The sequence below is a fragment of the Salvelinus alpinus genome, chromosome 1, assembly GCF_045679555.1.
Source record: "Salvelinus alpinus chromosome 1, SLU_Salpinus.1, whole genome shotgun sequence".
Lineage (NCBI taxonomy): Eukaryota > Metazoa > Chordata > Actinopteri > Salmoniformes > Salmonidae > Salvelinus > Salvelinus alpinus.
In genome coordinates, this window is record NC_092086.1 from 56,445,342 (window position 1) to 56,472,005 (window position 26,664).

At 43.1% G+C, this 26,664-nt stretch overlaps 1 protein-coding gene across 3 annotated transcripts in view; it reads left to right on the forward strand.

Moving 5' to 3' along the window:
* The first annotated feature begins 757 nt into the window (after positions 1 to 757).
* camsap3 (calmodulin regulated spectrin-associated protein family, member 3) overlaps positions 758 to 26,664 on the forward strand; it is a 59,421-nt gene continuing 33,514 nt past the window's right edge. For all 3 annotated transcript variants that reach the window (XM_071410978.1, XM_071410996.1, XM_071410987.1), the window contains exons 1-2: positions 758 to 1,306; positions 15,349 to 15,611. In XM_071410978.1, coding sequence (XP_071267079.1) covers positions 1,174 to 1,306; positions 15,349 to 15,611 — 396 coding nt within the window. In that variant the 5' untranslated portion in view covers positions 758 to 1,173. The remainder of the gene's footprint in view (positions 1,307 to 15,348; positions 15,612 to 26,664) is intronic.

The following is a 26,664-nucleotide window of genomic DNA, read 5'->3' on the forward strand; positions in this document are numbered from 1 at the left end:
ACATATGTATTACTGTTGATCAGAGCCTTATGGGCCCTGGTCGAAAGTAGTGCACTATATAAGGAATAGAGTACCATTTGGGACATAAACACAATGTTACTGCTAGAGAGCTCTTGGAACTTTCAAGGCCATCATGTGATATGATTGGGAGATCTGTGGGAGATCTGTGTGCCTGCTGAGAATTCTGTGTTTTCTGTGTGGTTTGCAAAGCTTGAGCATTGACTGGAAAGTGTAAAGAAAAGAAATCAAGGCCTAGGCGCCTATTTCACATGTTTATTTTAGTACAATTTGGGGGTTTGTGGCAGTCCATGTGTTTTATTTTGATAGAAGTTGCTTATAATTTGGTGGGCTACTTTTTGTTCAAAACCACACAGAGTAGGCCTACTTGAGACCTGTGATAAAAATGGCTACATTGCATTATCATTTATGGCACCTAGGCCATTTATGCACCTGTTTAATTAAAACGTATAGGCCTACATTGCATATACATTTCAAAATGCATCATTGTTGGCGTTTTCTTTTACCTGTATGGTAGGTTTCATGGTCAGAGGACAATATTTGGAGACAAGTGTATGGAAACCTCCTTTAGGCTATTTGCTCAATTCAACACCGCAAGTTTCACCTACCTAACTCATATTATGCCATACCTAATGCACCTGTCATCATACGCTACCTGCTGGTCGCGTTCACACGATTGAGAACCCGCCCCTTCACTCTTCCTCAAACGCGATTGGCCAGTCGGCTGAGTGAGTGATGCCATTGTGGAGCACCTGGAAATCAGTCATCAGCGGGGCTCCAGCCTACTGTAGAGCGCTAACCAAACGTTAGCAATGCGGACAGCGAAACGGGAAATAATACGCCTTTATTTATTTATTTTTATAACCCGATGTGTTGGGGCTTCAGTAGGGCTTTAAGACCGCGCGCCTTCATCTTATGACCATTTTTTGGGGTCTGTAATCAGGAGAGAAACGGGATATATCCTGAGCTGGGGCCCATAGTGTCTGGATATTTCCTGAGAAAACGATTACACACATCCGTGTTCCTCAGCCCCAGTGTTATGGAAAAGGAAAAATAAAAGAATGAATGCTTGATTTGAAGCTTTTTCTTTCGCCACCAACTATTTTCTAGGTCTCTATCCCCGTCCGGTTACTACGGCCTGTCTGCGGACTTGCTATGGTGGACACCAACGCGATGAGGAAGACTTTTGTAGTCCCGGACATAAAACCTTTGGATCTGTATGATTGTACCAGGGCAAAAATATGCGCAAGTGTGGGATGGGTCTTGGCTAAATCTTACGGCAATGCAGGTATGTGGCCTAGGCTATTGTAGCCAAACGTTTATAATGTTTTGTTCTGTGTTTTTCTTACATTCCCCTCCCTCCCATGTAATCCAGCATTGTTCCCCGACTGTCAGTGTTATGAAAAGCGCGTGCATGAAGGTGAACTGACTGCGCGTTGTGTAAACTCAGCGATTTTGGGCACACAAAGAGTAGCCTACAGTACGTTAGAGGTGGGACAGAGAGCGTGTGTGGGATGTAGCCCTACTCTGCACCCCATTTCAACCCGAATAGCGGTCCTTCGTCAGATTCCCAGGTGTTGTGCCTGAATATTGTATAACGTCGAAAATATATCCTTACAACATCCTAAAAACAGACGCACTGTTGTTTTTGTTTTGGATCACAGCAGCCTATTTGATCTACAGTAGTTGATTTAAGATCCTGCTCGCTGCTTGCCAATTTCGACTGGTGCATTGAGGCCCCCCTAGCCAATGGTGACGAGGCATCGGTTTTGACAGCTTGTCTAATTTCAATCACCAATAATGGAATTAACTCATTTAATTTTGGCTGGCGAGTAACTCCGGGACTATAAAATATCCTGACCTGAACCGAGTGTTCACCACTGAAAAACACATAGGCTATTGTCAGGTCAGCTGCTGAACAAATAGCGTGATATTTTAATAATGTATCCAAATATAATATAACAGGAGGTATCGATAATGGTATATTTCTCTATAATAATACTAATGGTAGAAGCCTACTGAAGCCACCCGTTCTCTTTCGATGACGCGCATGCATACACACCCACTTAAAGATAATCGGTTGGTTAGATATATGTCTACTACACTATTTAAACGAAACCCGTTTTAGTTTTATATAAGCCGCCTACCCTCCCCAGTTGAATGAACATCTATACTGAACAAAAATATAAACCCAACAATTTCAATGACTACAGTTCATATAAGGAAATCAGTCAATTGAAATGAATTAATTTGGCCCTAATCTATGGATTTCACATGACTGGGCAGGGGCGCAGCCATGGGTGGGAATGGGAGGGCATAGGCCCACCCACTTGGGATCCAGGCCCAGACAATCAGAATTAGTTTTTCCCCACAAGAGGGCTTTATTACATACAGAAATACTCCTCAGTTTCATCAGCTGTCCAGGTGGCTGGCCTCAGACGATCCCGCAAGTAAAGAAGCCTGATGTGGAGGTCCTGGGCTGACATATAACAAATGGTCTGCAGTTATGAGTGCGGTTGGAAGTACTGACAAATTCTCTAAAACGACGGCTTATGGTAGAGAAATGAACATTAAATTATCTGGCAACAGTTCTGGGGGAAATTCCTGCAGTCAGCACGCCAATTGCATGCTCTCTCAACTTGAGACATCAGTGGCATTGTGTTGTGACAAAACTGCACATTTTAGTGGCCTTTTATTGTCCCCACACAAGGTGCACCTGTGTAATGATCATACAGTTTAATCAGCTTCTGGATATGCCACACCTGTCAGATTGATGGATTACCTTGCCAAAGGAGAAGAGCTTACTAACAGGGATGTAAATATATTTGTGCACACAATTTGAGAGAAATAAGCTTTTTGTGCTTGGAACATTTCTGGAATATTTCAGCTCATGAAACATGGGACCAACACTTTACATGTTGTGTTTTATATTTTTGTTCAGTATAGATGGGAAAGGACAGAACCAATAACCAACCACCTGCATGTATGTGTTTATGTTTGTTTTACTTATAATAGGAGGATATGGAGTACTCTTACCAAGTGCTCTCTTACTATACATAAGCTCTCTTATTTGTCAACCCTAGCCACAGTCCAGAACACTTGATTAATGCATAATGCATAGTCCTACGGCACATAAGACATTCTACTACACTTAGTAAACTGTGAAGATCCATTCCTATCTTAGTTCGAAAGGGCTACATTTGGAAATCCTGTAACGATAACCTTCCTTCACTTTCCTGAAATGTAAACAAAGGTCCCCGATTTCCCCGGCTAGCCAGGGATAATGAAAGGAGCTTGGGAGTACCCTGACTGAATTCATGCCAACAAACACACACACACACACACACTAAGATGTCTCTAGTTTTGTCAGACATCAAGCAGACTAATTGATATCTGTTCTCTCTGTAAAAATCTAATAATTAAACAAAATAACTAAATTAGATTGTGTACACAGGGGTCAGAGCATACAAGAAACAGAGAGCAACTCATGGAATGGGTGAACAGATAGATATGAAAGACAAAACCCCATGCTCTGTCAAACTCAATGTGACTTCCCTGGTTAAATAAGGAATTAATGACAATATTGATTAGCCTACTTGATTAGCCTTCTCTGTCTGTCTGTCTGTCTGAGATAAAACAGAGTTCCCAGTGAACAAAGGTTATAAAAACATATCTTGTTTGTTCACTGCGCCTGAAACCTGTCGCTGCTTTGTAGCTCCACCTTGCTAGAGCTGTGTCCTGTTCATAATTATGACTCATGTTCTCATCATTAGTGTGTCTTGGGTTGGGTGTGAGACTGAGTCAATAAGTGAGGAGGACCTAAGGAGGATCTAGTGCTGCATCCCGACTCTCTACGCTTCTGCCCTAAGTGTTTACTTGTTCTTCTCCCTTTGTGGATTTAAAAGGAAATTAATGGTATAAGAAATATGGTGGAAACTACCTATGTGCTGTAGCACATGCTTACAGCATGTAAATACAGGGTTCTGTTCGGCGAAGTTGAAAACGTATTCAAACGCAATAAAACAATGAGGTGCTACTACCTGAACCAAACAGACTGATTTTCATTTTCCGTTGCAGAACGTTTTGCTACGGTGTGCCCTACTGAACCTAACCCTGGTCTATGATGGGAAGGGTATTCATGTTGAAGCTTAGGATGTCATTATGCTGTGGCTCTGTGGGCATTTTATAGGCCAGTAGGAAGTCACCAGTCCTGTTGGAAGGTGAACCTTTGCCCCAGTCTGAGGTCCTGAGCACTCTGGATCAGGTTTTCATGAATGATCTCTCTGTACTTTGCTTCTTACATCTTTGCCTTGATCCTGACTAGTCTCCCAGTCCCTGCCGTTGTAAAACCTCCCCACAGTATGATGCTGCCACCACCATGCTTCACCGTAGGGATGATGCCAGGTTTCCTCCAGACGTGACGCTTGGCATTCAGCCCAAAGAGTTCAATCTTGGTTTCATCAGAACAGAGAGTCTTGTTTCTCATGGTCTGAGAGTCTTTAGGTGCCTTTTGGCAAGCTCCAAGTGGGCTGTCATGTGCCTTTTTACTGAGGAGTGGCTTCTGTCTGGCCACTCTACCTCCTTGCTTGCACATACTTTTTCAGTTCTGCCCACAGATTTTCTATAGGATTGAGGTCAGGGCTTTGTGATGGCCACTCCAATACCTTGACTTTGTTGTCCTTAAGCCCTTTTGGCACAACTTTGGAAGTATGCTTGAGGTCATTGTCCATTTGGAAGACCCATTTGCGACCAAGCTTTAACTTCCTGACTGATGTCTTGAGATGTTGCTTCAATATATCCACATAATTTTCCTCCCTCATGATGCCATCTATTTTGTGAAGTGCACCAGTCCCTCCAGTTACAAAGCACCCCCACAACATGATGCTGCCACCCCCATGCTTCACGGTTGGGATGGTGTTCTTCGGCCTCCAAACATAACGATGGTCATTATGGCCAAACAGTTATATATTTTTCCCATCAGACCAGAGGACATTTCTCCAAAGAGTACGATCTTTGTCCCCATGTGCAGTTGCAAACCATAGTCTGGCTATTTTATGGCGGTTTTGGAGCAGTGGCTTCTTCCTTGCTGAGCGGCCTTTCAGGTTATGTCGATATAGGACTTGTTTTACTGTGGATATAGATACTTTTGTACCTGTTTCCTCCAGCATCTTCACAAGGTCCTTTGCTGTTGTACTGGGATTGATTTGCACTTTTCGCACAAATTGTACGTTCATCTCTAGGAGACAGAACACGTCTCCTTCCTGAGCGGTATGACTGCTGCGTGGTCCCATGGTGTTTATACTTGCGTACTATTGTTTGTACATATGAATGTGGTACCTTCAGGCATTTGGAAATTGCTCCCAAGGATGAACCAGACTTGTGGAGGTCTACAATTTTTTTCTCTGTCTTGGCTGATTTTTTTTATTTTCCCATGATGTCACGCAAAGAGGCACTGCGTTGAAGGTAGGCCTTGAAATACATCCACAGGTACACCTCCAATTGACTCAAATTATGTCAATTAGCCTATCAGAAGCTTCTAAAGCCATGACATCATTTTCTGGAATTTTCCAAGCTGTTTAAAGGCACAGTCAACTTAGTGTATGTAAACTACTGACCCACTGGAATTGTGATACAGTGAAATAATCTGTCTGTAAACAATTGTTGGGAAAATGACTTGTGTCATGCACAAAGTAGATGTCCTAACCAACTTGCCAAAACTATAGTTTGTAAACAAGAAATTTGTGGAGTGGTTGAAAAACGAGTTTTAATGACTCCAACCTAAGTGTATGTTAACTTCCGACTTCAACTGTGTTTAAATAAGGTATTTCTGTTTTAGATTTTTAATACATTTGCAAACATTTCAAATAAACAGTTTTCGCTTTGTCATTATGGGGTATTTTGTGTAGATTGATGATTGCAATTTTTTTTATTTTAGAATAAGGCTGTAACATAACAAAATGTGGGAAAATTCAAGGGGTCTGAATACTTTCTGAATGCACTGTATGTATGTCTCATAATTGAGGCATTCAAATCTTGGGGGATTTATATCAAAATTGTTATACACAAACCAGTAATAGTTTTTAAATGTAACATTTTTAATTTCATTTATTCCTTATTTAACCGAAGATGTCACATTGAATTTGACATAGAGCATGGCAGTTGCAATGCCAGGATAGTGGGTTCGATTCCCGGACCACCTGTGCGTAAAATGACTACAATCATGACTGTAAGTCCCTTTTGATAAAAGCGTCTGTTAAATGGCATATTATTATCTTTTTCAGTACGCCCTAGTTTTAACAATAGACAAGAATGCTGGTAACCCATGATGTCTGAAGTGTGTGTAGTTAACCTCAACCTGTAGACATCAAAACCCTGAGGCCTGTAGTTATTTTGAGGGGTGTTTCAGGCAATCGGCATATCAACCTGAACCAGAGAGGGGTCATGTGGAACATTAGCCTAGTCCACAGGATAATAACATGTTCACCATTAGTTACCAGTCTTAAAACAAGGCCTGTCTTTGTCCTAAAAGCACTCAGCCTCTCCCACTGTATAATGAAGGTTTTGATATTTCTGTGAACATGCTATGGAGGGATATCACCACAGCGACAACAACGGATCAACAATTGTCGACAACAACATTGTGATTTATGTTCTATAAATTATTTTTGATATTTTCTAGGATAATCGTTTGAAGTACATCTTATTTGATCATAGATACTTATCTGGATGTTCTCACTTAAAGCAGACATTTGAGACTGTGCTTTCTCCCACCCTCTCTCTTAGTGCTTACCTTGCACAGTTGAGCATATCAGAGTTCTTTCTGAATTATTTAAGGTGTAGACATGTTCATGAACGGTCTTCGCAGGCCAGCCTGAGTACACTGGACCCCGGCCCTAATCAGGAAATGTGTGGGCCTCTGTATGCTTCTGGCAGCTGCTTTGTTCGGCCCTTAGTTTTAATTAAGTGGTCTTAATGTGTTCACTGTTCCCATGACAACCCTTCTGAAATGTAACACTGGTCAGCCAGCCAGTAAACCAGTCAGTTTGTCTGTCAGTCTGCCAGCCAGTCAGTCAGTCAGTGCTCTACCTGGTGTACAGTTAACTGGAATGGAGAGGGACAGAATTGATCCTTACAGAATCTTACCCATAATGACGCTTCGATTGAAACTAGGGCCAGCCTCTGCGTGTAGTCCTATTTCAGTGTTTTAGTTTGTGACTGTCCATTTGTTGACGGCCACATGTCTGTTTATGACAAGACTGACCGGTCGGGCTAATTCAATCGATCAATTATAAATAGGACTACATGGACCTCTGCTCTGTTGCATCCCCCTGCCACTTCCTGTCAGTAGTGGGGTTGGGGTGTAGACAACACACAGAGCAGAGCTCTTTTATATTCTACTCCATCATTACCTTTACCTCAATTTACCTTAGTCTATTCACTTATAGTGCTTGTGTAAGTTGTCTGAGCCTTTTGTGTATTACTCACCAAATTTGCATGATGTTTTTATTACAATCCAGCTTGTTTATGACCTTTGACCCCTCACCTAGACCAATAGATATGCCCTGACCCCTGACCTGTTATAGTGATAGTTGAGCGGCTGCTTCCCTGGAACCAGTTTCCCGGTTACTACACTCACTCAGTTTACACAAAGTCAGACAGGTTAGTGTTTGCTATCAAAATACTATCCTCTTGAGGGGGTATGGATATCAATGTCCTGGTGACATTTACTGCTGACTCGTGACCCTTTTCCTGATTTCCACTCACTCTTTTTTTTTCTCACTCCTAAGCATTGTGTCCTAAGCATTTTTTTTCAAACAAAGTGTGAACGGCTGTTGTGTTACTTGAAAGAGAGCAGGTGTGTGTGCTGCAGGCCTTTTTAAAACTGCGGTTCCCAATACCTGAAATCCCATTTGCAAAATGTCTATTTCCAGCTGCTGCTTGCTTCCCTGTCTGTCTGTTTCAACCTGGTGATGTGTGTGACAAAAACTGGTCGTTCATCCTTCTGGACCGTCCCACAGGGAAATTATGCTTGTATCGACTGCATCCATCTTGCTTTGCATCCTAATTTGCATTATGTCATTTTTTATTTTTTTTCTCCACGTCCTATAGTGACGTCCTGGTGGTGCGTGGTGGAACTGCACTGAAAATCCATAAAACATTATTATTCCACGTGCAGTGTCTGAAAACGCCTTGTGTGTTCAATGCGGTATCTTATGTTGCATTTCAATAGTCTAGCAACTTGGCGGGCCAATGTGCTTCCTTCCATCAGTCCAGTTCTTTTGAATCCGAGTGGAGGAAGGAAAGGAGATGAGAAAAGGTCCACTGCTTTAGACTATTGAGATGCACCCGTAGTTTAACCTCCCTCACTTGGTCAGTTTGCATGAAACGTTTATACTGCTAACAATGCCCTGTGGTTTAACCACAATGGAACATTCACACACCCCAATGTAATCTTTCTCTATTTGACATACTAGTATTCTACACCTGGGTTGTGTTCAGTTGGGCGAAAACCTGAGAAACGGGAGTGGTATTTCATGAACAATAATCACAGATTATTGTTTTGTTTTCTGTTGCGAAACGTTGTAGTGGTGAAAGTACAGAAAGCCGGAGGGAGGTAAATGGAATGTTGTTTTTGGGAAAGACGTCCCATGCTATTGTGTGCCCTAAATAAAACCAATAACATAATTCAAGGAACCCTAATGCAAAACGACAACATGGTCGGGCGACTCCCTTTATCCTTCAATCTCCTCTGATCTTCTCATGAGTCAGAGTTCAGCACGTGATGTCCCTTTTTTAAGTCTCCTTTCAGATACTAACCTAACTGTTCCTTTTTCATTGTTTTCAGCCTTCCAACTATTTACGGTAGGGTTTGAAAATGAGTCTGTGTGTAGGCTACGTTTACTGTCCATCGAATAAGCCATGTCGGCCTCATCTAGGGCTGTGGCGATTATGAAATTTTGTCAGCCGGTGACTGTCAAGCAAATAACTGCCAGTCTCGCGGTAATTGACCGTTAATTAACATCAACACATTTAGCATCTCCTGGCTTCCACGCATGGCCTACAAGCCACTGATGCTGACCTTTGGAACATCTACATTTTAAAAAGTCTAAATCCATTTAATATAGCCTACACCATCACAATAAATCACCATCACAATTTTTTTTAGACTGGTCTAAAGAAACATGATATGAAGAAAATAGTCTATTTCAGGAGAACAGAATAGCATACATTGAGTTGTCCGTATGTTAGGTCCTGATCTGGCTATGCCATATGGCTGTGGGCTACAATAGTTCATTTAGCAGGCAAGATTTGCTTAGAATTCCGTGGCATTATTTTATATACACTTTGCTATATTATTTTATATATGAAGAATACAATTGAACATAGGTGAATATTTTCTCCAAACGATTTGAGGGAGTGCACACATGCGGTGTGCACACACACTATTCTGTGTTGAGCGGTTAACAAAAAACAGCTCCTCCTATGCTTAATTAAGAGTTATTTATGTAACTTTAGTTGTGATACAAAGGTTGGGCTATATGCTTAGATTTTTAGTACATTCTAAGGCTGTATGATGCGACTCTAATGATGATTTGAAAAAAAAGTTGCATGAAAGGCATGGGCTCTACTTTATTTGCGCCGGCTGTACACACTTCATCAGTCTCTCATTCACTATTTTGACAAGCACTTGATAATGCCTCGAATTTCCCAGCTGCATGCCCTTTGTGTGGCTGTAATGCCCCCTAATAAAATCTTACGTGCATACTTATCCAATTCCAAGGCGCACATTTAAGATATTGGAAGAACTGTCCACATTTACTTTTCGTTAGCCAACAAGATGAGTAGGCCTATAAACTTTTGTACTATGGGGGATAGTAGATTGTCAATAGTACAAAAGTTGACCCATTCTGTGCAAGAAAGAAATATTCCAAACATAGTCTGGGACAGTTGTGGGATGCGATCGATCCCAAATTAATACAGCCACTAGCATCAAACAAACATTTTTATGCAATGAGGCTGACGCAACAGATCAGAACAATTAGCTTAAAATGTTGATAAACTGTTAGGCTATTTCTTCACATTATAAGCGCATTGAAACTCACGTGCTGCGTATGTATGCCAGTTAACTCTACCTGTTGTAAAGTGGATGAATGTGCTTAACTTCTTTTAAATTATTTGGCCACTTTAGTTGTGATACAAACCTTATTAAAACATATAGGCCTATGGGCTAGGCTACATGAGGTGTGCAACTATGATTTGAAAAAGTGGCAGTTTCTTGCCTTACTGCCCACAAGCTGGGCATCATTCACAAGTGGTAATATATCATTCACAAGTGGTACGCTAATATTGTCACCCATCAGACTGTTCTTGATTTAATCTGGTCTTTACATATAATATGTGTATGAAATTTGTTTTGGATTCAGAATGGACCATTATCATGCACCTGTCTCTAAAACAGGGTCAGCTGGGAAAAAAACATGTCTCTATGCACATACATAGAAATAAATATAGTAGCCTACAGAAATGTTGCGCAACAGGAGCTTGTGGGCTCTCATGAAGTGTTTGATTAGATTTTCGATTACATTTGCATTGATGTCAGAGTGATTTAAAGGGACAACAGAGTGCTGAGTACCGGGCAGTTAGCAAGTTTGGTAGGCTACTAATGACCATCAGCAGCATCAGAGCTTGGAAAAGCCTAATTACCTTGATTAAACGGTCACGTGGAATTTGACTGCCGTCATGACTCGTGATCGCCGGTGTGGCGGTAATACGGTCACACCGTAACAGCCCTAGTCTCATCCACCGTAACAGCCCCAGTCTCATCCACTCTGAATAGCGCCAAACCAGTTTAAGAGCGTGTGTCAGATGTGGATTTTCAGGTTCATGTTTGTATGGGGTTTTGTGTGGTGTGTGTGTGGCCGTGTTTACTGAAAACCAGTCCAAGTCGTGTTTACTTTGTGCTCTTCAACATCTTCCTGGACTGTGCTGCGTTAAAGGGACTTGTTTCCTACATGGTGCTGTGTGCTCCATTGAGGTGGAAATCGTGTGCCTGCCTCAAATGGTACCCTATTCCCCTTATAATGCACTGACCTGAGCTAGTCAAACGTAGTGCACTATAAAGGGAATATGGTGCCATTTGGTGTTTTGGTTTGCCCTTTCGCAAGGTTCAGGTGACTTTCTTGTCCTAGCTGCGCTGTGAGAAGTGTGCCACAAAGCATAGGTTCCTGTCAACTCTTTTCAGAAGTCGCCTTAAAGACAATTTCCCACAGAGACTGCCCTCGGCTGAAAATAAAACACCAGGGTCGTGTTCAACGGGGCACACAATAGAAAACGAACATTAGCTTTTCTTAATGGCTAGGCCAAGGTAGTCTGTTTTCTTCTGTTAATGCCTAATGAACAAGGCCCTGGTTATCTACCAGTACCACAGGGCTCTGTCTGGTAATTCTCAGACGCTGACGCTAACCTCTGGGCCTGGATGTCGTGTCATTTCACTCCTCTTGACCCAGACTGATAATGTGGTTCCATACTGGCCGCATCCCAAATGGCCGGGGTAGTGCACTATATAGGGAATGGGGTGCCATTTGGGATGCAAGCACTGACTGATGTGGGGTTGGAAATGGAATGCACCACAGTGTCGTTCCCGTGGGGGAAGAATGACACTCAGACCTGAACTGCTGATCGAACACTTACAGACAGGGAAATGGAGGGAGGAGTTGGTACTAGCCCCCAGGAAAGATCAAATCAAATTTATTTATATAGCCCTTCTTACATCAGCTGATATCTCAAAGTGCTGTACGTTTCTGTACAGCACTTTGAGATATCAGCTGATGTAAGAAGGGCTATATAAATAAATTTGATTTGATCTTTCCTGGGGGCTAGTACCAACTCCTCCCTCCATTTCCCTGTCTGTAAGTGTTCGAGCCTAAAACCCCAACCGAAACCAGCCTAAAACCCCAAACAGCAAGCAATGCAGGTGTAGAAGCAAGATCAAATTGTAACCAGTGTATCATGCCTGTCTCTGTAACCTTGTCTGTCTCCTGCAGGCCCTATGATTGGCTGGCTGGATTTGCTGTGGAAAACACAACACCGAGACGCACGCCACACGCACACACAAATGCACGCCACGCGCACACACAAACGCACATACAGGTACACATACGCTCGCACACACCTTCGTTTAACCCAGTCCTTCTCAAATAGTGGGCCCCCCTGGGGGGGCTCGGAGCGATGCCAGGGGGGGGCGCGTGTGACCCCGGGGAACATGCTTTTTTTGCCGCAGGGAGTAGTTTTTTTTTGCACCGAACAAGAGCACACAGCACAGAGCAGGAGATATGAAGTGCAGATAACAAACTTAAGAGACACCATGGAAAAATATTTAACAGGGATGAAAAGGAAGGCGGAGATAATGAGACAAACGTAAGTCTCACGAAAGCTAAGACGAGGAAATATGACGACGTGTATGTAGCGCTTGGCTTCACTGTGACTAAGGTGGGAGAGGAGAAAAGACTGGTATGTTTACTGTGTCTAAAAATGTTGGCAGCGGATAGCATGAAGCCAAATAAATGAAGGCGTCACTTAAAGACATTACACCCCAATCACGCTGATATGCCGCTTGAGTTTTTTCAGCGAAAACGTGCCGAATATTGCCAACAATCGTCCCGCTTTGCAAAACGTGATCATTGTAGCCATTAATCCTGACTTCCTCATTTTGATTTTAACAAAATCAGCACAAATTGTTTTATTCATTTTTGTTTGATAAGTAAAAGTGTTTCATATATTGTGCTCCTGAGTTAATGTTGCTGATCAATTTGAATTTATTATTATTTATTGATTATATAAAATAAAAAAAATCAGTATAAAATGGTCAATTTTTTTTTACAGTTTAAATAAGGCATTAATTTTTTTTTACATTTCAGGCAAAGTGATGCACTTTAAGTCTTTTCTGTTACAGACTAAAAAACAATGTTAATAAAGTTATTCTTTGTTGTAAGTTGATCTATATTTCTTTCTTTTTTTTCTTTAATGTTAATAAGGATACAATGTTATGCAGAGGTGTACTTATAACAATTTTATAGACAAATTATACTATTTACAGTCGCGGCGGAGAGTTGGGGGGCGCGAAATGTTTACTTCTTCCTAGGGGGGCTTAACAGAAAATATTTGAGAAGCACTGGTTTAACCCCTACTCGGCCCTTCACTCAGATTGTAGTTGCAAGGCAGTCTAGCTTTGTCTATCCATACTCTATACCTTCATTATACACTGAGTGTACAAAACATTAGGAACACCTTCCTAATTTTTAATTGCATCCCCTTTTGCCCTCAGAACATACTCAATTCGTCAGGGCATGGACTCTACAAGGTGTCGAAAGCGTTCCACAGGGATGCTGGCCCATGTTAATTTCAATGCTTCCCACATTTGTGTCAAGTTGGCTGGATGTCCTTTGGGTAGTGGACAATTCTTGATACACACAGGAAACTGTTGAGCGTGAAAAACCCAGCAGCGTTGGAGTTCTTGACGCACTCAAACCGGTGTGCCTGGCACCTACTAACATACCTCGTTCAAAGGCACTTAAATCTTTTGTTTTGCCCATTCACCCTCTGAATGGCACACATACACGCAACCCATGTCTCAATTGTCTCAAGGTTTAAAAATCCTTCTTTAACCTGTCTCCTCCCCTTCATCTACACTGATTTTAAAGTGGATTTAACAAGTGACATCAATAAAGGATCATAGCTTTCAGCTGGATTCACCTGATCAGCCTGTCATGGAAAAAGCAGGTGTTCCTAGTGTTTTGTATACTCAGTGTATAATTGATGAGGAAACATCCACTTTAAGTTTGTTTCTATTAGATACTAAGAGATAAACAGAATATGTGTTTATCTGACAATAAGACTTTAAACTGTGTTTTGCCAATGATATTGTTAGGACTTTGAACGTTATGTTCCTGTCCAATATCCAGAACAAACAGCTGAGAGATTGTCTGAGATGGCACCCTATTCCTTTGAAAGACCTCTGGTATTAAAGGTGTGAAAGTTCAAACGTTAAAATGAAATTGGTATCCTAATGTTAAGAAAAATCCCAAACCTAATTATAAAAAATACAAAAATGTAATAATGTTTTTGTAGATGCAGAAAGTAAACAACATAGTGGGTCAATATCCGTGACAACTAAGAGCATTGGTTCCCTGGCTGCCACGCTGTGAACACGTGAAGCGAACCTGTGCACATGCGCAGATACTTTGTGTGACTGCGAGAGCGAAGTGTTGAATCTGGCTCAATATCCTATTCATTGATGATTACTGAAGTTGCGAGACATGGCAAGCCAAGGAATCTGCGAGATACAGCATGGCATTGTGAGATACAGCTTTTAATTGCCGATAGATAGGCTGTTCTGTCTGTCTGGTAGCTGACATGCCTATTAGGGCCGTGATGATACCAGTATCGCAATATTTTTTCCATTTCAAAAATTTAAACACGAAGCAGGTCAAACTAATTGGTCCTTTAAAAACTAAATGTGACTCTGTATGACAACATAATGATTCCAACATTACGGCTGAGTGGAGGCTGTTATAGCAGCAAAATGAGGGACCAACTCCATATTAATCCCCTTGATTTTGGAATGAGATGTTCGACGAGCAGGAGTCCACATACTTTTGGTCATGTAGTGTATCACGATACTGGTATCGTTCCCAGCGCCCTACTGCCTATACTGTGCACCTCGTTCTCTCTCCGTCCCTCGCTATGAAAGATGCGAGTGTTTGATTAGTTGCCATACTTCCGAGAACAGTCTCTTCCGTTCCAAAAATACTGAATCCTACCGGAATCGAATCTTGACAGTCAGAAAGGGTCGACTCTCCACCACTAAATCATTGTCGTTAATTAACAGTTGGAAAAATGGCAGAGAACGGCAAATGACAGCAGCGAAGTCCTGTATGGCAATACTTTGAGAAGTTAAATGAGAACGAAATTCAAACTTTCCGATTTGGAATTGAGGTACAGTAATGGTAGTACAGGTGCGATGCTTAACCATTTGACAGGGACGCACCGTGAGACCCAAACCGTTTCTTGCAGCAGCGAAGCTGCATTGTGAATTCACGTGAAATGTTGTCAAGATTTCTTATTGTTTTTAATGGAACACCGATAAAACAATGGCGCTTTAAACGTTAAGAAACATCTTTCATTTGTCACGTCCCTATCTGGTATATTGGATGCAGTCCGGGTATCTTTTCAGTATTTTTCTCCCTCAGAGGACCTTGTTTTCCCTATTAATAGTGTACTCTGCTCCCACATGATTATTTCCCTGTTTTTGTCCCTCTTCTCCGTCCGTAGAGCATGTTCCAGTGGAGTTGCGGGAGCCCTTCTACTGTGACCAGTATGAGCAGGAGCACCTGAAGCCCCCCGTCACACGCCTCCTGCTCTCCTCTGAACTCTACTGCCGCACCTACGGTCTGCTGCAGGCGGACCAGGGGGGGTCAGGGGCCCCAAAAGACAACGCCACCCTGCTGCAGCTCCTCGCCAACAGGGGCGTGATCCCCAAAGATCAAGACGTCCCCGTGACTGACGCGGACCTCCGGCATAAACCAATCAAAATGGTAAGAGATGGGTGTGGCATATGGCGTGTCGACATGGTAATCTTGGCGTCCAGAGCCAAGTCTCGTGTAATGTTAGGTTTTGTCTGACACGAGAGACTATGGTTCGAGTTATGGGAAATGGAGGAAGATTTCTGTTTCGCTGTTGGCCACCAGTCTTTGTCTCCCAGTAATAGTAATGCCCCTGGGATGGGATTGGGGTGACTGGGGATGACTGCCACAACACACAGGTTCAATTGAGGAAAGATCGAAGCTGCGCTGGAAACTGCCACTGGACCGGTCCTGGTGTCACAATAATCCATCCAGCAGTGATCGATCTGGTCGTCTGGGCATACGGTCTGCCTCATAGGGACACACACAGGCATTGTCTGGTCACCCTCAGCCATTACTGCTGGTCCAGGGGGAGTGGGGATGTTAAAGCTGTGGAGGGGGATTGGGGTGTGCAGGGTGTGCATGTATGGGGAGGGGGTGGGTGGGTTAGGGTTGGGTGGCACAGGAAGGGACTTGTTTATGCTTTGATTCCACGGATTAGACAACATTAAAAAAAGACCCCCTTTCCGGGTCCACCCCCTCCATCGCCCCAGCCGATCCCCTGAAGATGAGTGGATCCAGCTGTGAGGACCAGGGGGACGTCAGGGTGACTCCAGGGGAGATTCAGTCTTAATTCTGGGTGTAGCATGGTAGGGTTGGGACTGGGAGGGAGGGCTGGAGAAGGTAGTGTTTCTGAGACAATAGGTGGCTCTGACTAAGCCTTACAGTCGTGGCCAAAAGTTTTGAGAACGACACAAATATTAATTTCCACAAAGTTTGCTGCTTCAGTGTCTTTAGATTTTTTAGTCAGATGTTAATATGGAATACTGAAGTTTAATTACAAGCATTTCATAAGTGTCAAAGGCTTTTATTGACAATTACATGAAGTTGATGCAAAGAGTCAATATTTGCAGTGTTGACCCTTCTTTTTCAAGACCTCTGCAATCCGCCCTGGCATGCTGTCAATTAACTTCTGGGCCACATCCTGACTGATGGCAGCCCATTCTTGCATAATCAATGCTTGGAGTTTGTCAGCATTTATTTTATTTTTTTTCTACCACAAGTTCTCAATGGGATTAAGGTCTGGGGAGTTTCCTGGCCATGAACCCAAAATATCGATGTTTTCTTCCCCGAGCCACTTAGTTATCACTTTTGCCTTATGGCAAGATGCTCCGTCATGCTGGAAAAGGCATTGTTCGTCACCAAACTGCAACTGGAGAAGTTGCTCTCGGAGGATGTGTTGGTACCATTCTTTATTCATGGCTGTGTTCTTAGTCAAAATTGTGAGTGAGCCCACTCGCTTGGCTGAGAAGCAACCCCACACATGAATGGTCTCAGGATGCTTTACTGTTGACAGGACTGATGGTAGCGCTCACCTTGTCTTCTCCGGACAAGCTTTTTTCCGGATGCCCCAAACAATCAGAAAGGGGATTCGTCAGAGAAAATGACTTTACCCCAGTCCTCAGCAGTCCAATCCCTGTACCTTTTGCAGAATAGGTACAGATGTTTTTCCTGGAGAGAAGTGGCTTCTTTGCTGCCCTTCTTGACACCAGGCCATCCTCCAAAAGTCTTCGCCTCACTGTGCGTGCAGATGGACTCACACCTGCCTGCTGCCATTCCTGAGCAAGCTCTGTACTGGTGGTGCCCCGATCCCGCAGCTGAATCAACTTTAGGAGACGGTCCTGGCACTTGCTGGACTTTCTTGGGCACCCTGAAGCCTTCTTCACAACAATTGAACCGCTCTCCTTTAAAGTTCTTGATGATCCAATAAATGCTTTATTTAGGTGGTAGTAGTTAGTCTTGTCTCATTGCTGCAACTCCCGCACGGACTCGGGAGAGGCGAAGATCAAGAGCCATGCGTCCTCCGAAACACAACCCAACCTAGTCGCACTGCTTCTTAACACAATGCACATCCAACCCAGAAGCCAGCCGCACCAATGTGTCAGAGGAAACACCGTACACCTGGCGACCTGGTCAGCGTGCACTGCGCCCGGCCCGCCACAGGAGTCACTAGCAATGAGACAAGGATATCCCTGCTGGCCAAACCCTCCCTAACCCGGACGACGCTGTGCGTCGCCCCATGTTCCTCCCGATCGCGGCCGGCTGCGACAGAGCCTGGGCTCGAACCCAGAGTCTCTGGTGGCACAGCCTTAGACCACTGTGCCACCCGGGAGGCCCGTTAGGTGCAATCTTACTGGCAGCAATATCCTTGCCTGTGAAGCCCTTTTTGTGCAAAGCAATGATGATGGCACGTGTTTCCTTGCAGGTAACCATGGTTGACAGAGGAAGAACAATGATTCCAAGCACCACCCGCCTTTGGAAGCTTCCAGTCTGTTATTCGAACTCAATCAGCATGACAGAGTGATCTCCAGCCTTGTCCTCGTCAACATTCACACCTGTGTTAACAAGAGAATCACTGACATGATGTCAGCTGGGCCTTTTGTAGCAGGGCTGAAATGCAGTGGAAATGTTTTTGGGGGATTCCTTTCATTTGCATGGCAAAGAGGGACTTTGCAATTAATTGCATTTCATCTAATCACTCTTCATAACATTCTGGAGTATATGCAAATTGCCATCATACAAATTGAGGCAGCAGACTTTGTGAAAATTAATATTTGTGTCATTCTCAAAACATTTGGCCACGACTGTAGATTAGAACAATAGGCAAACTGCTCAGCACCAGTGAAACCAGAGCTGCCTGTGTTAAGAGAACACTTTGGGCTCTGTTACGAGCTGGTAGCTGGCTCTCTCTCTCCTCTTCTCTCTTCTTTCTTTTTGTGTGTGTGTGTGTGTGTGTGTGTGTGTGTGTGTTTCTCTCTCTCTAACCACGTTTCCATCCACAGTTTTTATGCGAATCACAACAGCTGTGACGAAAAAAGGAAGTTTCGGTACAATTTGATAAATGGCAACAGATAATTTGTTCGATCGACATGGTGGGATCTTTTTGTACCGGTAAAGTGTGTTATGTGAGAAATAGCAGTGGAAGCGCCTTTATGTGGAAATGTTTATATAATAACATCATATCGAAGTAAACATGGAGTCACGTGATGATGTGGTGTGTGGTCCCCCTACTACGACTCCATAAACCATGCAGTTTATTAGGCTAAAGATTAAAGACAGTACCTTCATAAAGTATTCACACCTCTTAACTTTTTCTACATGTTGTGTTACAGCCTGCATTTAAAATAGATTAAATTGAGATTTGGTGTCACTGGCCTACACACAATACCCCATAATGTCAAAGTGGAATTATGTTTTTAGAAATTAAATTGTTTTTTACCAATTAATTACAAATTAAAAGCTGAAATGTCAATAAGTATTCAACCCCTTTGTTATGGCAAGGCTAAATAAGTTCAGGAGTAAAAATGTGCCTAACAAGTCACATGTTGCATGTACTCACTCTGTGTGCAATAATAGTATTAAACATGATCTTTTTTTTACGACTACCTCATCTCTGTACCCATGTTTTCACCTTGTCATTATTCTGGAGGGCTGAGCCTGTTCAAATAGGAACTGTGTAACATTACAGCTTCCTGTCTCTTCTTTCACTATACCCAATTTAACGACAGTCTATAATGTTAGTCTCTAACTAATTCAATATTATACGTCCTAGATTTTATTTTGAAATGTGACTTAGAAATATCTTAATGAGATGTAGAGGACTTTGTAAACGATTCATGGAATTCCAACTTGAGCACAATAGACATCGTAGAATTCTCATTATACATCATGAAAGTGCTTTAGTCAAAGGCTACAGTTTGGCTTCTTGAGCATACTTTGACATTCTCCTAATTTTTACAGTGTGACTTTAACCATATTACCCCCCCTCTCTAATACTGTATAATCTTCACTACAACATCTATGTTCTTACCCCCATCCAGCCCAGCTCCTCTAGCAGACACCGGCCCAACAGACACCGGCTCTGTGATTTGAATGCCTCGAAGTCAGTCTCTGGAGAACCTGTGTAGCTGTAGTCAGGCTTGTTTCCCTCATGGTCAGTCAGGTGAAAGTAGAACGCTCGATTACCCCTGCCTCCGCCTCTCTCTGTCTCTGCTTCTCTGCCTGGTGCCTCTAACAGGGGAGCTACACTGGGCCGGCGAGCCGCTTTATCAAGTGTTCTCGGCTGTGAGCAATTATTGAAAATAGAACTAGAGTGTAATGTTATGCTGAGCAGCGCACGCCTCTCGTGAAACTGCCTGGAGCTCTCTACCTGTTGGCCAGGGCACCAGGTGGTGTATTCGCTGTCTGCAGGTCCTTGTACTAATTGGACCAGTGGTGTGTGAGGGGAGAGGTGTGCTGTGCTGTCTCATCCAGACCTGGGTTCAAATAGTATTGACGTTCTTACAAACACTTAAGCTGCGCTCGATTGAGCTTGCCTGGCTGGCGCAATGGAACCAATGGAATAGTGGAGGTGAGAGTTGTGCTCCGCTGTGCTCAGCTAGTACTGTCTGTGCTGTGTTCTGTGCTCAGATCATACTGTTCTGTGTTCCCGCTAGTGCTGTTCTGTGTTCCCGCTAGTGCTGTTCTGTGTTCCCGCTAGTGCTGTTCTGTGCTCAGATCATACTGTTCTGTGTTCCTGCTAGTGCTGTTCTGTGTTCCCGCTAGTGCTGTTCTGTGTTCCCGCTAGTGCTGTTCTGTGTTCCCGCTAGTGCTGTTCTGTGTTCCCGCTAGTGCTGTTCTGTGTTCCCGCTAGTGCTGTTCTGTGTTCCCGCTAGTGCTGTTCTGTGTTCCCGCTAGTGCTGTTCTGTGTTCCCGCTAGTGCTGTTCTGTGTTCCCGCTAGTGCTGTCTCAGCTCCATGGTGGTGATGGTGTTGCTGCCATGCCACCAGGCCTGGGAGGCTCCCTCAGCCTCAGCTGGCCAAGAGCTGGTAGTGAGACTCACCACTTGTTAGGCTACTACTTCTGCTACTCAACTTGCACTTGTAGTGCTCTCTGAGCTTGAGCTGTAGACAGTGCTGCTGTCTGAGCTGGGCCGCTGCCTGGCTCTGTCAGGGGAGGAAAGTGGGTCATGCAACACGCACACACAGCGTTAGGAGGATGGAACAGTGCATCAATGTGGGCCTTGGCCAGTCAACGGCTTTGGAGCAACAGCAATCTGCTGCTGTAGTGTACAGCTTTATATGAAAGCTCATCTGTGTCATACACGCATTAATACACACACACACACACACACACAGACACACACACACACACACACACACACACACACACACACACACACACACACACACACACACACACACACAGCGTGTTCACACACCAACCAAAGTAATAAAATGCTAAAGTATATTTAAAACCAAATACGTTTATACTTTTACTCAAGTATCAAGTGTAAATGTAATTGCTAAAATATACTTAAGTATCAAAAGTAAAAGTATGAATCATTTCGAATTCCTTATATTAAGCAAACCACACGGCAAAATGTTTAAAAAATGTATTTATGTATAGCCAGGGTCACACTCCAACACGCAGACATCATTTACAAATGAAGCATTTGTGTTTAGTGAGTCCGCCAGATCAGAGGCAGTAGATGACATGGGATGTTCTCTTGATAAGTGTGTGAATTGGACAATTTTTTTGTCCTGCTACACATTCAAAATGTAACCAGTACTTTTGGGTGTCAGGGAAAATGTATGGAGTAAAAACTTATTTAGGAATGTAGTGAAGTAAAAGTTGTCAAAAATATAAATAGTTAAGTACAGATACCCCAAAAAAACTAAAGTAGTACTTTAAAGTATTTTTGCTTAAGTACTTTACACCACTGCCTATCACTCCACAAAAGCCTATCGTTCTGCAAGGGAAACACTTCAAGGTCTCAGAGCAAGTGACGTCACCGATTGAAACGCTAGTAGTGAGCACCGCTAACTAGCTAGCCATTTCACACCGGACACACACACACAGCGAGGGTAAACAGAATATATTATTGTTTGCCAACAGCTAATATCTATATTGCCTTTAAATATGTTACACTGTGATATTGACCAGTCTTCTCTCTGGCTGTGTCCCAAATACCAAGAACCCTATTTCCAATGGGCCCTGGTCAAAAGTAGTGCACTATGGAGGGAATAGGGTGTCATTTGGGAGTTGTTATCAATAACCGCACAGCTTACATCAGCTCCAAATGAGGCTGGGGCAAAACAAGCTAAATGAAATGCCTGCCACCTGCAGTATAGATATTCTAAATAGGATACTTTCTCTAGTGCCCCACCCTAGAACGGCGCGGTCACTGAAGCCATCTAGATCACTCAGCCAGTCTTGCTATACGACACCTGGTCTTTGGCTGTCCCCCAAATGGCACCCTATTTCCCCATGTTCCTCAAACTCGACTCTGGACCTCAAAGCCAGTTCAATTTCTTTTTAACGAGTGTTTTTGAATGGAATCCTTGTTTATGTTGTCAGATTTACGTTTTGGTCATTTAGCACTCTTATCCAGAGCGACTCAGTCAGTGAAGTTCATTCAAATGTTTTATATAGCCTACATATGACAAAGACATGAATGTACTTTGGGGGAGCAGTGGGGGTGGTCAGAGGATAGCCCTGTTTCAGAAGTCCCTGCCTGTGTCTATGGTTGGTTTTGGTCAGTGAGTCGCTGACACGTTGACCTAACTCATACTGCTGTGTACGCAAGTTTTCGCTCAAGTTAGCATCCGTCTAGAGCTCAGTAGGAATTAGAAGTGGCACAGGTCGAGTCCCAAGTGGCACCCCGTTCCCTATTTAGTGCACTACTTTTGACCAGGTCCCAGTAGTGCACCCATAGGGCTCTGGTCAAAAGGAGTGCACTATATAGGACAGAGGGTGCCATTTGGTACGCGGACTCAGTTTATCCCCTGGATCAGGAATGCTGCTGAACATCATCTCAAAACATTTGGGAGGTCACGGGACCTCCCAGGCCTGCCAAGGGGGGAAATAACATTTAGTTGTATTTTCTTTTGTTTGTTACAGAGAAGATTCAACAAAAGAAAGCTGCAGGGATTACAACATTGATCTTGGAGGTTGGTTGGGGGGACATTGTTATCCATTTGGGAGGGTTGCAAAAAGCTGGCGCAGCACAGATTGGTGTGGTTTTGCTGCTGCTTCAGTATTTAGTATCTAGCTAGACATGTCCAATACCATGTGCTGTTCTTGTCAGTGGAGCGTGGGGTGCCGGGAAGCGCACCAGCCCCACCGAACCCCCCCCCCCCTTTACTGATCCCCACACCGACCGCAAGAGCACTCCGCACCCACCGAACACCACTGATCCCTCAGACCTGGCTGGCTGTCTGATCCTTCTCTTTGTCCCTCTGTCTAACCCTGGATTTCATGAGTACGGGGCTGTGGCCGGGGGGGGGGGGTTCAGAGGGTTAAGTCATATTTCAGACATAATCAGATTTCACCTTTTATCCGTCATAATCGCTCTTAACGATCTGCGAGATGAATTTAGTGTTTGTTTTCCTGTTATTGTTGTTATTGACATGGATGATAGTCGCAGTATTCCCAAAGCAGAGATGAATGATTTCCTTATGGACAGCTTAATATATATTGTTTAATATTATATTATTTAATATATTGGAGGATATGTTATGTCCGGTCAGCTCAGGAGGATTCTGAGCAGAGCGCCCCAGTGTTAAGCCGGCGGGGGGGGTAGAGCACCGCTCAGGATTGTGGGTGGTGAGGTGCATTGTGGGTCAGATTGTTGGTTGTTATGGTGATTTGGCTGGTGGACTGTGTGCCCTGTGTTCCAGGTTTGCACCTCTCTCTACCCCCCTCTCCCTTCTCATTAGTGAGAACTTGTGATTTGGCTTAGCAAGCTCCGCAGGGTCAGGACAGGAAATCTGTGCCCCCCCCCCCCCCCTTTTCCCTTTTCCCCCCCCTTCTCCCAACCCCTCCTCTCTTCCTCTCTACTCTGCTTTCATTCCACGCTTTAGTTGTGAATGACCCTGTAGTCTACTCCCTCCTGAATGATCACTGTATTACACCACAGTGAAACAGTCCCAGCCCCACCAGTAAAGGGCTTATTCTCACTGAATAAGAGTTTATCTGTACAAAATTTTGATTTACAGAATATGTACATACACTTTTCAATTCACATTAGCGAATGGAATGTCACGAGCCGGGAGAGGGTTTGGTTGACGTTCTTGGTTACGCAACAATTCACAAGCATGTGCAGACAATTAAAGGGTTTACGTGTGGTAAAATAAATTGCGACTGAAAACGTTGGTATAATTCACTGGGGAGTTGATGTTGAGCTGTTCTATATGGAAGTCCATTCCCACCACCCAAAAATAAAATGCATATAGATCTTACATATAGGTTCTGTTTCTTCATTTGTAGCATTGTGTGCCGATTTCCATCTATCCACGTTGCAAGGATCCGCATAGCAGGGCTACTGGCAAACGTGTGGCAACCTGGCATTTTCCCCAGCACTTTTAATTTAGTTTAATACAAAATGTTGACACACAAGCGTTGAAAGAGGGACAAAGTAATGTTTTTTTTAATCTGATTCGCCTCATGATTTGTTTGACAGGATTTTAATGTTTTCATTCTCCCTAGGGCCAGGAGTTTTTCCAGAAGTAAAAAAAAGCAAACATTTGATCTGATTTGTAAAAAATCTGGTCCCATCATAGCCCATATAAAACCGTTTTTTACAGCTGATTTTATTACTATGTCATAACCGGAGTTTTACCTGGTTAGGTCAGCCTAGCAGACCATGAACAACTCTGGGCCCCAGGAAAACAATTCCCCCCCACCATTCTGGGACCTGTGGTGCCACCTCTGAAATCACCACACAATGTTAAAAATTAAAAAACATTTTTTATTTTTTATTATCTATCTAAAACATGTTGATTTATGTAGTTTGACTTACATATCTCAACATTTTGTAGACTTCCATAGTTTTGCGTGGCTCAGCAGGTAGCAGCTACTGCGACCAATTTCAGAATGTAACGGGCAATTTAAGGTAAACACTCAAGGAAAATGTCTACATTTCAGCTGTTTCAAAAACATTGCTCTGCTATTACCAATTCTTCTGTAAGTGTTGAGCTCAACGAGAGCGTTCTGTTTACACTGCCCTGTTCAGAGGGTGGGAGGACTGTCAGGTGCTCGAGACTAGAGGTCGACCGATTTAATCGGAATGGCCGATTTTAATTAGGGCTGATTTTTTAAAAGTTTTCATAACACTCCACGAGGAGACTGCGTGGCAGGCTGACTACCTGTTATGCGAGTGCAGCAAGGAGCCAAGGTAAGTTCTAGCTAGCATTAAACTTATCTTATAAAAACAATCAATCTTAACATAATCACTAGTTAACTACACATGGTTGATGATATTACTAGTTTATCTAGCTTGTCCTGCGTTGCATATAATCGATGCGGTGCCCGTTAATTTATCATCGAATCACAGCTTACTTAGCCAAACGGGTGATGATTTAACAAGCACATTTGCAAAAAAAGCACTGTCGTTGGACCAATGTGTACCTAACCATAAACATCAATGCCTTTATTAAAATCAATACACAAGTATATATTTTTAAACCTGCATATTTAGTTAATATTGCCTGCTAACATTAATTTATTTTAACTAGGGAAATTGTCACTTCTCTTGCGTTCTGTGTAAGCAGAGTCAGGGTATATGCAGCAGTTTGGGCCGCCTGGCTCGTTGCGAACTGTGTGAAGACCATTTCTTCCTAACAAAGACCGTAATTAATTTGCCAGAATTGTACATAATTATGACATAACATTGAAGGTTGTGCCATGTAACAGCAATATTTAGACTTAGGGATGCCACCCGTTTGATAAAATACGGAACAGTTCCGTATTTCACTGAAAGAATAAACGTTTTGTTTTCGAAATGATAGTGTCCGGATTTTACCATATTAATGACCTAAGGCTCGTATTTCTGTGTGTTTATTATATTATAATTAAGTCTAAGATTTGATAGAGCAGTCTGACTGCGTGGTGGTAGGCAGCAGCAGGCTCGTAAGCATTCATTCAAACAGTACTTTCCTGCATTTGCCAGCAGCTCTTCGCTGTGCTTCAAGCAGTGCGCTGTTTATGACTTCAAGCCTATCAACTCCCGAGATTAGGCTGGCAATACTAAAGTACCTATTAGAACATCCAATAGTCAAAGGTATATGAAATACAAATGGTATAGAGAGAAATAGTCCTATAATTCCTGTAATAACTACAACCTAAAACTTCTTACCTGGGAATATTGAAGACTCATGTTAAAAAGAACCACCAGCTTTCATATGTTCTGAGCAAGGAACTTAAACGTTAGCTTTTTTACATGGCACATATTGCACTTTACTTCTCCAACACTTTGTTTTTGCATTATTTAAACCAAATTGAAAATGTTTCATTATTTATCTGAGACTAAATTGATTTTATTGATGTATTATATTAGTTGAAAAAAAGTGTTCGTTCAATATTGTTGTAATTGTGGTTATTACAAATATATATATAAAAATCGGCCGATTTAATCGGTATCGGCTTTTTTTGGTCCTCCAATTATCGGTATCGGCGTTGAAAAATCATAATCGGTCGACCTCTACTCGAGACGTGATAAGTATTGTCTCTCGAATTGATGCCTCTCGAAAATGTGCCTTTGCTATCGTTCATGTGAAACCGGCTTCAGTTTCCTCCTCCCCTCCTCACTCTCTCACATTCCTTTCTACTGTCAGTCTTTCTCTCTCTGTCCAAAATTACACACTCTCAGACTCTCTAATTCCTCTCATTTTAACACGAACTTTAAGGTAATGGCTCCCTCTGTGTCTGAGTCTCTGTTTGTATGCTTTACTGTATTTCCCTCTACTTTTTGTCTTCTAAATTGAACACTTGAAAAGGCAGCCATTGCAGCGACATGATGACAAATGGCTCAGTTCCACAGCCATTCCAGTCGCTCTGTTGTGGGTAATTATTGTCAGGGAGTGGTGTTGAATCTCTCTCCCCATTAGAGAGAGCTACTGGGCTGGCTGGAAATGGCATCTCCACCCCCCCCCCCCCCCCCACACACACCCCCCTCAGACAGCCCAGCTCAACCCAGACCATGCAG